Source organism: Anabrus simplex, chromosome 1, assembly GCF_040414725.1.
Source record: "Anabrus simplex isolate iqAnaSimp1 chromosome 1, ASM4041472v1, whole genome shotgun sequence".
In the NCBI taxonomy this organism is placed as follows: domain Eukaryota; kingdom Metazoa; phylum Arthropoda; class Insecta; order Orthoptera; family Tettigoniidae; genus Anabrus; species Anabrus simplex.
In genome coordinates, this window is record NC_090265.1 from 600,190,821 (window position 1) to 600,207,719 (window position 16,899).

Consider the following 16,899-nt stretch of genomic DNA (forward strand, 5'->3'; position numbering starts at 1 on the left):
TCTACTTACCATCTCAGTTTGTCGGTTACTGGACTTTCGAAAGCTTGCGTGAGTATTTGGCGGATGTTCGAGATTGTAAATCTCGCCGGATTTCTTTCACTCTGAAGAAAAATCGGCACTTCAGATAATGATAAACAAGGCTGGGGATTATATCCATAACATGTTGAAGACAACAGCCAGCACCTGAAGGATCAACTGAAATTTTGTCTATAGAATCGATAAAATCAAAAAAATATTTCGCTCCATATCGATTTTGAGTTCAGTTTTTCACTAAATACTTTCTCGGCCTGGAAAAGAATGTCACATATACTTTCCGAAGGGTGTGTTAAAAACACTTCATTATTGCTTGAACCATAGTCTTTTATTTCGGAGAGAACTGAAAATGTACTATGATTATTATCACATAGAGAATGGGCACAGGGCGAACACTTAATAAATTTAGAAGAGTACTTAACAACGTACCCAGCGAAATGGTTCACTAAGCACTTCTCAATCGAAGAGTTTCGAACTGTGTATTTCTAACCTGCCTCTCCAACAAATTAATTCTCGATTTTTGCTGAGTTTAGACTGAATCTAGCTTGAATTAAATTTCGATTAGCATTTTTAGGCGCCTTTTGAGCGATAATATTGTCTTTTCTGCATCAGAAAGCACACTAGAACAACCCAAATTTTTATCAACATTAGACTGACCTTTTAATTCTCTATTTGCTGCTACACTCCCGTCTTTCTTCTTCTCCTAGTGGTGTCTAGATTCTTTTTTTCTTGTTGGGAGTTTCACGGGATTTAATCTCACTTGAAAGGTATTTCGGCAAATTAGGGAAAATGTGAGGCACTGCTCGTGGACGTAATTTCCATCTCTCACGAGGCATAACCACTTTTTCACCATTCACTATAAAGTTATCTGATTGTACTCTCATATCATCAGATAAATTAACTTGACAAATTCTACTATTACGCGTTTAACACAGTATCCTTTTGTGGAAAAGCTCTGGCCGATTTTTCAAATTTATTTCTATCCTTCGGTGGTGAAAATAATTTTATACCATTAACTACTCCACCATAGCCTGACTTACAGCCAGGCCCAAAACAGTACGGCATGTTGAACTATTAATTTAATCAGGCCACATAACACACGTGCTTTAAGTGCACAACAAACAGTGAACTGAGTTTAGGAACTGAAAGCAAAGGAAATTTAACTTGTTGGCTTGAAATGTCTCGTACGATAACATCTCCTGCACTTTTCCAACACATGGTTTTCCGGTCTATTGAAGTACGTGTTGGACATCAATGTTTGCAGTGCTCGCAGTGGCGGGTCCACAAACTACCACGCTATAACAGTTGAGTCATCACACTTGGTTCTTATATTCGTCATGCTGGAACTATTAGTGTTCTTATTTTATATAAACTTGTACATAAATTTGAACTAACATTGGTGGACTTATTTATTTTGTTTTTACAATGACTGGGAAAATTAAAAGAAGAGAAAACCTTGTGGATGCGCAATGGGTATCAAAAACACGTTCATACCGCTTACCTCCCCGCAGGTCCTGCTGTACGTACTTACCTTGTGCTATCAGCTGACCGAATGTGCCTGTCATATGGTTGACCTATGAGAGGAGCAAGAGGGGAAACAAAGAGGAAAGTAGATGTGATTTCATAGGGAGTGGAACCGATGGGAGGGAGATGAATGAAAAGTTTATCCGGACCCCTTTTTGGAAACTTTTCCATGTAAATCCAGAATAGAAACCTCTTCCAATAGTATATTTATGTTTTCGGTAATCTCATTTATATTCAGATTGCCAAGTTCAATGGTCACAGTAAATATTTTATAGAAAAAATAATAAATAAAATCAAACATCGACCTTCAACTACCCTAACTAGAGATAAAACCTCATTTTCCACTTTTACTTTTAATAATGAACATGTTCATCAGATTTCCAACATCTTTAATAAACACAGCCTAAAAATAGACTATAAAACCAATAACAGTGCATCCATTTTAGACAACACATTCTGTTAATCATAATAAGTTGTTCTCTAAATCAGGTGTTTACAAACTCAAATATAGTATTTGCAAGTCCACCTATGTTGGCCCAACTGGCAGAAGCTTTGTGACACGATTCTCAGAACATTTCAATGCATTCAAACACAATAGATTTTCTGTCATGGGACAACACATGGAGGAATTTAATCATAAATTTATATCCATCGGACAGAATATAAAAATTCTCAAAGTGATTAACAAGGGCTCCCGTTTAATATAATGGAAAATTGCTTCATCCATCTAGAGCAGTATTTCAGTCCCAACTTCACTCTCAATAAGATATCTGAAAAACCTAACACCTTGTTCAGTCTCATAATTCCGATCCTTGATACCCCTCCAGCAGCTGTCTACCATTCCACACCCCTTAGCCGTGCCTTAGACAACCAAGCCCAAACTCCCCTTTCCCCGCTCCCCACCTCTCACTCACGTTCGCACACTGACATGTTATTGTCGTTTCTATTATGGCACCAGCAACATACTTTGGGCGCCACAACTAGGGGTGAGTCTCGTATCAACACAGCCATACTTTCCCATTTTTCAACGTACATAGATAATTTTATGTTATCTTTTTCAGACAAATGCATAACTTGGATCCGATTGGAAAATAACTTCATTTGAATTTGTAATTTCTTCTAATACATAAAGACGTCCCTAATGGAATGCTCCTGAAGCCATATTGTTCCTCTTGTAACTCTCCTTCAATCTTTTTTTCTTGTTCTTCATTCTAGTATCCTTTCCAGTATTTATGTACCTGTGATAAGAGTGTGATTCCTCTCTGGTTGCCACAAACTTTCTTGTCCCCTTTCTTAAACACTGGTATTATTATCCTTTTTTTTTTCCCAGTCTTCTGGTACACATACACTTTAGTAACCAGTACAACCATTGCATACTAACAGGTCCAGCAGCCTTTATCATTTCCACACTGATTTCATCCATCCCTGTTGCTTTTCCCATCGTCTTTTGTACTGCTAACTCCATCCAGGATTCTTATATCATCCTTTGTTGTTGAGTCCTCACACTGTATTGCTTCTATCTCCCCTGCACAGTTGTTCACATTCAATAGCTTATCAAAATACTCCTTCCATCTTCCATCTTCTCTTCATCCCTTCTGGGTGTGTTAACAATTCCTCATCTTCCTTTTTCACTAGCTTTGTGATAAGCCTTTCTGTCCTCTTACTTCTTATAAGTCCATACAGTACCCTTTTACTGCCACTTACATCCAATTCCATTTTTTTGTGTAAATTCTTCCCAACTCTTCTTCTTTTCTTCTCCTAACACCTTCTTACATCTCCATTGGCTGTTGAGATTCTTCCTTTTGCATTCTTCTGTTTGATCTCGGTTTCATTCTTGCCAGGCTGTCTTCTTTTCTTTCACCACTTTCCTCACTTCCACATTCCACCACGGTGTCTCCTTTTTTTTCACTTTGTAGATGTCCTGCCACAAGCAATCTCTGCTGCACTAACAAATGCCTTTTTAAAATTGGCCCACTCCTCTTCCACATTTTCCACTTCAGTAACTGGAATTTGTTGCTTCAATCTCTCCTGAAAATTTTCTTGTACATTTTTGTCTTTCAATGTCCATACTTTTACTTTTTACTTTCTCTTATCTCTTTTAGTTTTTCTATTTTCCCAACCGTAATTTTGCCACCACTCTCTATAGTCCCCATCAGATGCTTCTCCTGGTAAAGCTGTCACATCCATCAACTTCCTGCGATTTGTCCTCTCCACCAAAAAGTAGTTAGTCACTGATTTTCTTCTTCTGTCACCCCACCCATATCTTATAATTTTCCTGCTGTTTTTCTTTTGAAACCATGTATTCCCCACTATAAGTCCATTCCTTTCACTAAAGTCCACTAGTTCCTCTCCTTCACGATTCTTTTTCCCATATCCATATGGTCCTTCTTCCTTTCCTTGTCTCTTGTTTCCAACCTGTGCATTCAAATCTCCCATAATAACCATTTCCACACCTGAAATTTCTCTTTCTACTTCCTCCAGGAATCCTTCAATATCTTCTTTCCTGTTTCCCATCTGTGGTGCATACACTTGTATGAAGTCCATCACTTCATTCTTCATTTTTAGTCTAATCTCCATTATTCTGTCACTCACACATTCTACCACTTTAAATACTGTACTCCACCAATTACTTCGAAATGATTAGTCCCACCCCATTTATATCCTCTTGGCCACCACTCCAGTATAATGTGTATCCTTTTCTCAATTTTTTCCTTCCATTACCTTTCCATTCCACTTCACTGAGCCCCATCATTTCCACCTTCTATTTCTCCATGAAATCTACTACTTCCTCCACCTTTCCTGTCAGGGTCATAAGATTTACTATTCCTATCTTAATGTTGGTTACTGGTCGCCCATTTCTCATAGTTCCCCCAGTACCCCGAGACTGCACATCGCCTTAAGCAGGGGATGCCCTAACCTTTTCCGAGGTTGATTTACTAGTACCTTACTATTGTAAATACTTCAAGAAAAGGTAAGCTGTTCCAACTCATTTTCTAAGTTTTTTGTTTACTTCATCTCCTAGTTCATTTGAGATGAAGTTCAGTAGTAATTTTCTAATAAGAGTCACTGTATTAAGTGTATTGTACTGTACTTATGTTGCAAGAAATTTGCTTTTTAACTTAAAATGAGTAATCCAGGTCGAAAACTGGATCCAGTACGGGGAGGATTTTAAAAACTTCCCACTTCAAGTGAAAATGCAATGAATTGCGGTTTAGAAATGCAGGGATTAGTTGCTAGGATGAAGTTGCAAATTGAGAAATGTAACAGCACAAAAGATAATCAGCCGGGCTGAGTGGTTCAGACGGTTGAGGCGCTGTCCTTCTGACCCCAACTTGGCAGGTTCGATCCTGGCTCAGTCCATTGGTATTTGGAGGTGGTCAAATACGTAGCCCCATGTCGGTAGATTTGCTGGCATGTAAAAGAACTCCTGGGGGACAAATTTCCGGCACCTCGGCGTCTCCAAAAACCGAAAAGGTAGTTAGTGGGACGTAAAGCCAATAACATTATTATTTATTTAAAAGATAATTAAGAAAAAAAGTTGATACTGCAACATCTAGCAATGAAGATCAACAAAAGAGATCATTAGTTACGAAGCAGCTACCAACTGAGGGACCGTCTCCAATAATTAAGCAAACTCAGATTAGTCACTTTTTGGTCCAAACTAGTGAAAAACAAAAAGAGGATTTAGATAAACAGTTTGCAAAATTGTTGTACTACAAACAGTTCCTTCCGCCACATTAATCATTCAGAGTTCACATGATTCGTAAGCATGTTGGGACCTGGTTATACTCGATCTTGTACTGCAGTAGCTGTGTTGAGTGAAATAAGTGTTTCAAGGATTTTTCTGAGAATACTTTTTGTATGAGCTTAAATAGATGTTCAGATGAGCATAATGAGCCCATTTTGTGTTACAGTGACTATAGAAAACGGGGACGTACATCTGTTCAACACAGTTGATGCATCTGGGCATCCCCACACACGACTACTTAATTGAACTTGCAGTCAGTTCAGTGGAAAGCTGTGTCAGCAAATTAAAGTATAACTGAGAAGCTTTGTTGCACACAATGTAAGCAATGTTGTAAAAATAAGGAGTGCTCTGAAAGAAAGGGAAAATGTTGATCTAATTACATATTGCTGCTCTGCTCATATTTTGTCTTTTCTCTCCCAGGATCTTACCTAGGACACTTCAAACATAAAGAAACATGTAGTAGAAGCCGTGAAATACTTCTGCAATAATCATTTTACCAATGCAAAATGTGGGAGTGAAGGAGGACAGTCATTAATTCTGCTTCAGAAAAAATGAAATGGCATATGGCTTTTAGTGCCGGAAGTGTCCAAGGACAAGTTCGGCACGCCAGATGCAGGTCTTTTGATTTGACGCCCATAGGTGACCTGTGTGTCGTGATGAGGATGAAATGATGATGATAATGACACATACACCCATCCCCGTGCCAGCGAAATTAACCAATTATGGTTAAAATTCCCGACCCTGCCGGAAATCCTAAACAATGCATGTGCATTTGTTGTGTGCGTTATTGTTGAAGAGACATTCCAGCGTATTTACCTGTGCGACAGTGTTCCGATTCAACAGTTGCGTGAAATAGAAATGACCCCCGGAAATAATTATTAGATTCTCGTTCATTGATCTGTTTTTATGGGAATATGAGAGGCCTGTGTTAATTATTTCATATTATGCTTAGTGAAAAAAGTAATATCACAAAAGAGAAAGGATATAAATTCAGAACTATATTTACTAGACACAAAAACAATCCCAGCTATTTACAGTAAAAACAGAACAAAAATGTAACATCATTTGCCATTACTTTTTAGAAAAATCATCAAGTAAAATTAAGTACTGATTTCCAGACGAGATATAACAGAAACACTGCCACCATTGTGTTTTACACATTCACTGGCACTTTTTCACATGAGTTTCATTGAAGCACTCGATACACATTTTTGGTGCTCCTGGACACTCTGCACAGAATGTCACCACCTTCTTTGTTTTGTTGCCGGCACTTTTCTTACCATGCTCTGCAAATATCTTGCACTGTGTAATGTCACCACATTTTTCTGGCTGGTCCTTCCAGTTTACCCAGTGTGTGCGTCCTGTTCCTTGTTGGGGGTGTACAAGATCTGCGCTTGCATTGTAGGATCCAGGCATTTACAACTGCAGTACCCAGGAGAAGTTCAATGGCAACTTTCCTCCACCATTTTAGAGATCGGGCCAGCTAGGAAGACATCCGGTAAGGGGAAGTGTGCGAGAAAGCAGAGCCATGGGAGCGAGAACACTGACTTCCCCTTCTCGCTGAGTGTTGTGGCGACGTACAGTTGGCCCAAAATATTTGTTATAACTGACATGTAACACTTCGCAGATTTTTAGTTAGTGGAATTCTCTTCCAGTTGTAAATTACAGACATACCTAGCCGAAATGAATTTATTTACAAGTGTTACAGATGATAGATTTAAGGAGTTGGAACATAATTTAATCTCTTATTATAGTAGCTGTGAAAATCGTTTTCATGTATCAATATGCGTACTCATTATTTTAAATTATAATTTAATGTAAAATTAACTTTACGACGATGTAGATGCACAGTGTAGAATATGGTTTGCTATAACAGTAGGCTTCATAACCTGAGCCACATCACGTAAAATAATCGTAAGTTACGATCTTCATTTCCGTGTTGACGTTTAACCATCACTCTACATCACGTAAAATAAGTCGATAATAATAATATAATATACGCCAAGAATGAAACCCACTATAAGAAAATTGAAAAACTCTCAGATACTATGCGAAAAAGGAGGATAATTTTTACGGTCATCTTCTCCTCGGAATGAACTCTAATAGATTACCCGAACAAATCTTTGACTTCTTCCATAACCGCAAAACAAAACCGAACTGGTTCAAAGAAACTGAAAAAGACTTGGTAGAATTAAAAATTACAGAAAATTCACTATTCAGTTGAACAGCTAAAGTAATAACTAAAGAAGAAAATATAAGGTTCCAAAACAAATCTACATAAAAACGAATTTCTGTCTAGCGAGTTTCTCTATGTCGTCAATAGTGAAGGTAACGTGAGAAGCTACCCAGTTCTCTTCACGTCTGCCCACATTATTTCAGTACTGTTTAATTCAGGGTGATATGGGGGCAGTCGAAGGACTGAGTGCCCGTAATGCTCCATGAGTTTATCTAGGACATAGGTTTTGTGTGCCGGCTTGTGCAATTTGATAAGCTCATAAAGCTCGTGTTTGTAGATCGTATCACGGTGTGGAATGTTCCTTTTCACTAGCCAGGAGATCATCGCCACTTTCTGTGAACTGGAGGTTGGAGTACGATCTATTTCCTTGTTGTGATATGACGCGTTGTCAATCACGAGAACACTGCGAGGTGGAAGATTGGGAATAAGCATATCTTTCACCCACTTAAAAAAATTGTCACTATTCATGTCATTGTGGAAGTCGCCACTCTTGCTGCCAGACTTCCAGATTAGCAGACAGTTCTCGATGAAGCCCATTTCCCCGCCATGTACAATTATAAGTCTTTTTTTCCTTTTGGCTTGGGCGCTGATATACTGGATATTGAATCATCAGACCAGCCTTTGCTGGATACATGGGACGTATGTACAGTATATAGGTTTCATCCGTGTACACTATAGGCCTATTCTCCGTCCAATACTGGAATTTTTTTTTTTTTTCAAATAAACAAATCTTTTGTATTTTATGTCATGCTTTTCCATTAGGATGCGCTTATTGGTGTAAGTTTTTTCCCAATGATATCCTAATTATCGAAAGATTCGCTTGACACTAGTCTTGAATCATCCTTTGAACTTTAAGTCTTTCTCTAACTTTGCATGAATTTTTGAAACTGTAGGTAAACATTTTTGAACTAAATAAAAATGATTAACAATACAACGTACGGCACCTTCGTCAAAGTCGTCCAGTCCAGTAACATTCTTTGTGTGCATTCTTTTTTGTTTGCCACGAACCTACGTCATAGCAGGTGGCGGATAGGGGGGTCCTAACCGGCTTGCCGGCGGACTTGAGGGAAATAAAATACCTCTCGCGGACCAAACACACTACCCCCTGCGGGTGGGGGACGCACATGTAGAATACACCCGCGGTATCCCCTGCCTGTCGTAAGAGGCGACAACAAGGGGCGACCTTAGCGCGGACATGGATTGCGGTTTGGTATAATGTGTTGTACCTTCTGTGGATGGGAGAGGCTGAATACATCCGTAGGTAATCCCTGCCTGTCGTAGAAGGCGACTTAAAGGGTCATGTGGCCATTGTCCCCTCTTTATTTTTTATTATTTTTCCGAGGGTCAGATGTAGACCATTTCAAAATTTTGATGTGCGTGCTGCCCGGAGATGGGCCTCTTACATGTGCGATTACGCCCAAAAGCCCGCAACGGTCCACCCAGGACCATTGCGTGGTGGGAGCGCCATGTACCTTGGCAGTAGTACCCGCCTGACAACACAGGTCCCCGCACAGCTGAATGCCAGAAGGACATATTATTATTAATTATTTTTTATTTTTTTCTCTATATTTAATGCTCTGTACACGCTGTGGGGTACATGCTATTGCGGGTGACTGGAGGAAGGGAGTCCTAGTGCTCATTGCCTCAGTCATCCCGTATTAGGCATCGTCCAACATCGGACCCGGGGCAGTATCTGCTACGACGAAGTGGGTATTGCCTTGGCTGCTTGGTTCGGCTACAGACCCCCCTGATTGGAGTGGGTAGCATTCAGGGAGGAAGCTATCGGGCATGGCTTCCAAACGAAGTCGGCTCTCTCAAGGTGGTCCCCCACCTAAGTCTTTAACTTTTGCTTCCCTGAGAGGTTCAACTCCCTGGGAACATGCGCAGCGTGAAGGAATGGGATCCAGTTTCCCTAGGTTTCTGGTCGCTACCAGAACCGATGGGCACGATTTTAAGCTGGTGAAGTCGATCCTTTTTAGTAGGCACATCGAAGGCGTCTACGGCGAACTGGAGGAACTTTAAAAAATGCGCAACGGTAGTTTGCTTCTAAAGACTCGTACAGCACTGCAAGCTGATCAGTTGCGTAAGTGCGAGCACTTTGGCGAAATCCCCGTCAAACTGGAGGAGAAATAAGTCCTTGAACCTGGTTCGCGGAGTCATCTTTCACCGCGACCTTATTTTGAACACTGACGACGAGTTGATGGAAGACATGAAGAACCGTGGCGTGACACACGTCCGGCGCATTACGCGCAAGGTCAACGGTGAAGACGTTGCCACTGGTGCCTTCATTGTCTCTTTCAAGTTGTCAGTATTACCAGAGAAAGTCAAGGTAACAACTTATCTTTGCGATGTGTGGCCGTACATCCTGCCTCCTATGTGATGCTATCAATGCCAGCGATTCGGACATGTGGTATCTCGCTGTTCGAATCAGGCTGTATGTGGTACATGTGTACGAGTAGCTCACGGCGCGGAGGAGTGCACAACTCCATACAAGTGCACTAACTGCTCCGGTGTTCATTCTCCTCGGGATCGGAATTGTCCGACATACCTGAGTGAGAAGAAGATCCAGGAGATCAAGACCCTGGGTGGTCTTTCCTACCAGGAAGCGCGCCGCAAGTTTAATTCTATGAATACACCTGCCCATACACTTGACTATAGCTTGATAGCTCAGAGTCTTCCAGGTTCGTCATTTACAACCTTGACACCTGTCCAGACCGCTCCCAGCAACGTCGCAACTAGTCAAAGCTCATAGGAGGGGACCAACCAGAAGTCTGTGCAAGCTGGCAGTTCCCAGCCGGCACAGCAAGGGGGGAAGACTAAGTCTCTCCCCCCCCCCCCAAGAGGTCGACGAAAGTCGTGCCCCAGCCGGCGGAGGTGGCATCGTCGACCAGTGCTGGGAAACCATCTCCCAGCCCGTCTAAACTTGAAAAAAGCCCGTGCTAAGCGCTCTCGGCCTTCCCCTGCGAAGGAGAAGTCATGCCCCCCATCTGGGGGGTATGAGTCTGCGCCAGGAGGCACTCCTGCTCCCAAACCTGCGTACTCTCCTCATAGGGGAACTACTCGCCCCCGACAAGCGTCGAAGTTCTGGGCGGCACCCCTGCCATCTTTTGATGACGGGATGGATGTCGCGTTGTCCTCTACATCTACGGATGTAGAAGTAGATAGTGTTTAGGCTTACGAGCATTTTGTCGCTCATAACCTAACACTCCTTTTATAGTCCACACTATGGCACTGTTACAGTGGAATTGTAATGGTTATGACAGGCATCTTGCTGAGTTGCAACAGCTCATTAGTGAGTACGCAGCGAGTGTAGTCTGTATTCAGGAGACCAACTTCAGACCTGATCATCATACGGTCTTGAGAAATTTCAGACTATACTCGACAGAACGGTACTATGCTCACCGGGCTTCCGGTGGCGTTGGCATTTTTGTACGTTCTGATACCTACAGCGAAGAGGTTCCATTAAGAACTCCCCTCGAGGCTGTAGCTGTTCGTATTCCGCTGCCTGTCATAACAACAGTGTGTAATGTTTATTTTCCACCAGGTCAAGCTCTTAACATAACTGATGTCACTGATCTTATAGATCAGCTTCCACCTCCCTTCTTCTTATTGGGTGATTTTAACGCCCATCACCCCATATGGGGCTCTGAGACGCCTTGCCCCAGGGGGGGAGAGCTGGAAATATTAGTAACAGAGCTGGATTTATGTATTTTGAACATGGGGGAACTCACTTTAGCGTGCGTTACGGCACATATTCTCGCATAGACGTAAGTCTATGCAGCCGAACGTTGGTTCCACTGTTTCGGTGGCATACACACGATGATCTCTGTGACAGTGACCCTTTTCCCATCATCCTTACTTTGTTGAAACATAGATCCGTCGAGGCTCCCCCTCGATGGATATTTAAACATGCTGATTGGCCAAAGTACACATCACTAGCTGTCTTTAATGACGATATCAGGTGGAGCGTCGGTGAGGAAATAAGTTACGTCACCCAAGTTATTCTTGCTGCTGCTGAGGAGTCCATTCCGTTTTTCTCGGGGACTCCTCGCAAAAACTCGTTCCTTGGTGGAACGATGAAGTAGCAGCAGCCATCAAAGAACGCCGCCGTGCTCATAAACGTTACCGTCGACAGCCTACTCTGGCCAACTTGGTAACATTTAAGAAACTCCGCGCTAAGGCGCAAGTTCTTATTCGACAAAGTAAGAAGGCTTCATGGGAGAGATATGTGTCGTCCATGACGTCACATACTCCATCATCTCAAGTGTGGACGAAACTTCGACGAATTTCGGGTATTCAAGGATCATCTGCTGTACCGGGAATTTCCATTGCAGGCAGTGTCGCCACTGATCCCCTCGCGATTGCTAACCATCTCGCTAGTCATTTCGCGGATGTCTCTGGCTCCGGGAATTACTATCCTGATTTCCTCCCTCTGAAGCGGGAGGCAGGACGTCGTCACCTTAGTTTTGCCACCCAAGCTTCAGAGGACTACAACGTGCCCTTTACGGAGTGGGAACTCCGCAGCGCCTTAGCGCTTTGCAAGGACACGTCTCCTGGACCGGACAACATCCATAACCAGATGTTGAAACACCTTAGTGATGATAGTTTACTATATCTCCTTTGTGTGTTCAACCGAATCTGGATAGAGGGTGATTTTCCGTCTCAGTGGCGAGAGGGCATAGTCATCCCTGTCCTCAAGCCTGACAAAGATCCTAAGTATGCAGGAAGTTACAGACCGATTTGTCTTACAAACTGCCTGTGTAAGCTGTTTGAGAGGATGGTAAATCGCAGACTTGTGTGGTGTCTGGAGAAACAAGGATTCTTGTCCGAGTACCAGTGTGGTTTTCGAGCCGCTCGATCCACCACAGACCACTTGGTACGCCTGGAGAGCTCTATCCAGGATGTGTTTCTCCACAAACAGCACTTGGTAGCTGTCTTCTTTGACTTGGAGAAGGCCTACGACACCACCTGGCGATATGGCATCCTTTCAGTCCTGCATCAATGGAGATTCCGAGGTAACTTGCCGGTATTTATTGCGAATTTTTTGTCCCTCCGTCTATTCCGTGTCCGAGTAGGGAGGACATATTCGCAATACCACGTTCAAGAAAATGGAGTCCCACAGGGATCAGTTCTTAGTGTCACTCTGTTCGCGATTGCCATAAACGGTATTGTCGCTGCTGCTGGTCCAGCCGTAATACCGTCCCTATATGTGGACGATTTTGCTCTGCACTATAGCTCGTGCAGTATGGCAGTCGCAGAGCGACAGTTACAACAAGCTATTAGGAGGGTAGAGCAGTGTACCTTAGAACGTGGCTTTCGCTTTTCCACCACAAAGACTTGTGTTGTCCACTCTTGTCGCCAACGTTCTCTTCACCCTCCTCCTGAACTTTATTTAGGAAATGTAGCTATCCCTGTAGTTGACACTTACCGATTTCTTGGGATCCTTTTCGATAATAAATTATCGTGGGAGCCACATGTGCGGCAGTTGAAAGTGCAATGTGCTAAGAAGCTTAATATCATGAAGTTTCTTAGCAGCACTTCTTGGGGGGCTGACCGCGCGGTGCTCCTACGATTCTATATGGCACATATTTTATCTCGCCTAGACTACGGCAGTGCAGCATATGGCTCAGCAAGACCAAGCGTTCTTGCGAAGCTAAACAGCATTCACCACAGCGGGGTTCGGTTGGCGACGGGAGCCTTTCGTACAAGCCCCATAGCTAGCCTACTCGCTGAGTCTGGTGTGCCGCCTTTACACCTGAGGCGCCAGCAACTGCTTCTTACCTATGCTGCTAATTTGCGACAGATCCCACTTCATCCAAGCTATTCTAGCGTTTTCAACAATGGCAACCGTTTGCTGTACGCCGCTCGTCCCCGAGCAACGCGGCCGGTTGGAATACGTTTAGATACCAGTTAGATTGTTTGACGTACCTTCGGTTCCTTGCCTTGTCCGACAACCAAGTGGGGTACCTCCGTGGGTAGTATGGCGACCGGAAATAATCCTGGACCTACACACTGGCCCGAAGGAGAACACGGACCCTTTGATTTATCGGAGGCTCTTCCTGTCCATCGTTGGCCGCTATCCAGGCTCAGTCATCGTCTATACGGATGGTTCAAGGACGGACACGAAGGTGGGTTGTAACTAGGACGTAGTTACTTACTTCGCAATTTTGGGAAGTTCGCACCGACGGATAAGAGTAACATGTTTCGGGGCACATGGTGATCTGAACCGCACAGAATGTGTTAAAACAAGGTAAAAACACTATCAGCACAAAAGTACTTGGCATAAACTGCACTTCCACATAGCACCGAATACTTGCTCAGTGTGACCACAAAGTACACATGCCATACTACAGTTTACTGTACTCTGTTGGCATGTCAGTGAACAAAAATCGCAAAGAAGTCTTCACTCTGATAGGAGCAAGGTGCTCACATGTCCTGGAGGCCAGAAATCAAATTCTTAGTTTCTTAGCAACTTTAGAATATACCGGGACTTTCAAGTCCCGCAAGGCAGGAAAGGATTAGAAACTATTAACTCAGTAAATCTTATACTAAAAAATAACTATTTTACATTGGATGGTAAAGATTATCAACAAAAATCAGGTTTACCTGTGGGAGGAGATTTACCAGGTTTCTTAGCAAATATTTATCTTAATAACACTGAAAATCTATATTAATCAATTATCAGGATGAAATAAGAACATGGAGCCGTTATGTTGATGAAATTGTAGTGTTTTTAAACAGTGACCTCATTACTCCCAAAACCTTATAAAAACATTAAATTCCCATTGAAAAAAAAATAATTACATTTTCTGGATCTTACTTTAATGAAAAATGAAAATAATACACTCGTGGCATGGAAGAAGATATGGAATTAATCTATAAATGTAATCTTGGTTTAGAATTAAACATTCATGAGAATATTCAAATATACGTACCACAGAATATGGAACCGGATAAAATTTTAAATGAAACCACCATGGACAATCTTGAGGTGACACACCACATGCCACTCACTTGCAGCACCGTGAAGGTTGCTCGGTATTCGTGTAACATCTGAGATGGCATGTTGAGTCATTCCTGTCATAATAAGGTATTATTCTAATTACATTAGGTTTAGAAATTTTCTGTTGTATTAATTTGTCTTATTTGTCTATCTTTATTACAGCATAAATTATTTAGAATGTCAATACAATTTCAACTTATGCAAACATCACATTGCAGCAAATCGTCCGGCTCCATGGCTTAATGGTTAGCATGTGGCCTTTGGTCCAAGGGTTCCTGGTTCGATTCCCGGCGGTTAATTCTTGTGGCTGCGGTGCTGCTGAGTATTTTTCATTAGAATTCATCCTACATGTGGCCTCATCCTCGCAGATGCGCAGATCGCCTATACGGCGTTGACTCGAAAGACCTGTACCAGGCCTATTCGGAGTCCATACTCCGTTATTATTGTTATTCTTCTGCTTTCTTTGATTTTGGCCTACTTTGGACCATGGTAAACAAGTCACTTGCTGGTTAGTCCTTTTTCCTTCTTCATATTGTTGTGATTCCTCTTCCTCTCTTCTGACCGCTTGTTCTTGGACTTTTCATTTTGTTTTTCCTGGAACCCATAGCATTTATCAATTTTAGCTCAAAACATATCTGTATTAAAGATTTATTATTATTATTATTATTATTATTATTATTATTATTATTATCATTATTATTATTATTATTACCGGGCGAGTTGGCCGTGCGCGTAGAGGCGCGCGGCTGTGAGCTTGCATCCGGGAGATAGTAGGTTCGAATCCCACTATCGGCAGCCCTGTAGATGGTTTTCCGTGGTTTCCCATTTTCACACCAGGCAAATGCTGGGGCTGTACCTTAATTAAGGCCACGGCCGCTTCCTTCCAACTCCTAGGCCTTTCCATCCCATCGTCGCCATAAGACCTATCTGTGTCGGTGCTACGTAAAGCCACTAGCAAGAAAGATTATTATTATTATTATCATTATTATTATTATTACTGCTGCAAATTCATACTTATTATTGGAAATTGAATGACACGTACTCCAAATGAAATGATATCTCACTCCTTTAATATTGTTTGTGGAAGAGGCTAACTTATTTGATGTAAGAAAATTTCATTTTGCACTATCTCAAGGGATCGAACAAATATGATTTTTTCACTTCATAAATTTTTCCCTGAGAAGACGCACACAAATAACACCATCCATCAGACATCCCAGTAATGAATAGTTCACAACCTATTCAGACTTTCATTTAGTAAACATAAACAAAAAAGGCCAGACAAACCCTGCACCGTTATTATCTGTCCAAGAAAATAATCTCTGCGCTTGTGTACTCTTGACCAATAATGCAGTATTTCATCAAAACCTTTCCTTTAGTTTTCTTCAAAAACAGGATCATAAAGTGAGGACTATAAATAGTGATTTGGCATCTGCAGCCAGGGGAGCGATATGGTTCTGCTTGTCAGATGAGTGTTAGGTGAGCATTTAGAGGACAACTACAAATACAGCCCCTAACTTTTTACTCATATCTGTATGATTGTATATTTCAAATCTCTTAACAGTGGATCCTCTCCTTTCTTTCAGGAACGAAATAATTTGGAGATGTTATGCCGGGCACATGAGAATACCATTGATTCCAAGGATGCAGAACTGAACAGATTACAAACGCAGCTTGGAGAACTTCAGCGCATGCGAGAGGTTATATATGAAATATCTGCTGGTAAGAAGAAAATGGATAAATGAGTGCCAGTACACAGAGTTATCAGCACGCAGAGTGCTTTGGAATTGACAGAGATCTTTTGTAAAATTTATGCATTGTGAATTGTATGTTATTTTGTATATACTTTATATGGTGTTGCCAGTCTGATATTTATTAATAAGAATAAATACACACTCTAGAAGCTATTTTAATGTTCATTCTTATTTCTTAATGGAGGAATCTTATACTACCTTAAGTTTTCCTGTTAGTGCTCTTCACTTTTTTCTGTATTAACTCCTAGTTAGTATGGATTGTGTCAGTCATCAATGATCTCCATTTAGGGCTGTCGCCCAGGTGACAGATTCCCTATCAATTGTTTACCTAGCCCTTTCTTAAATGTTTTCAAAGAACTTGGAAATTTATCAAACATTTTCCTATTCCAATCCCTTATTTCTTGTCCTATTTGCCCCAATTTGTCATCTTGAATTCCATAGTTATTGCCATATTATGATCCTTCCTGTTTTGAAAAGCTTCACTCAAATTTGTCTACTAATGTCACTACATGACAGCTCGGAACATACTACTTATGATACAGATGTTGATTCCCATAGGGAACCTCAAATATTTGTTCCAAATGAGTAAATTTATAATACC

The 16,899-nt window shown here is 41.6% G+C and overlaps 1 protein-coding gene across 3 annotated transcripts in view; it reads left to right on the plus strand.

The window, feature by feature from the left end:
* LOC136870828 (protein CIP2A) overlaps nt 1–16,451 on the plus strand; it is a 251,586-nt gene extending 235,135 nt beyond the window's left edge. For all 3 annotated transcript variants that reach the window (XM_067144941.2, XM_067144942.2, XM_068227137.1), the window contains one exon: nt 16,131–16,451. In XM_067144941.2, the coding sequence (XP_067001042.2) occupies nt 16,131–16,289 (159 nt within the window). In that variant the 3' untranslated portion in view covers nt 16,290–16,451. The remainder of the gene's footprint in view (nt 1–16,130) is intronic.
* The last annotated feature ends 448 nt before the right edge of the window (nt 16,452–16,899 follow it).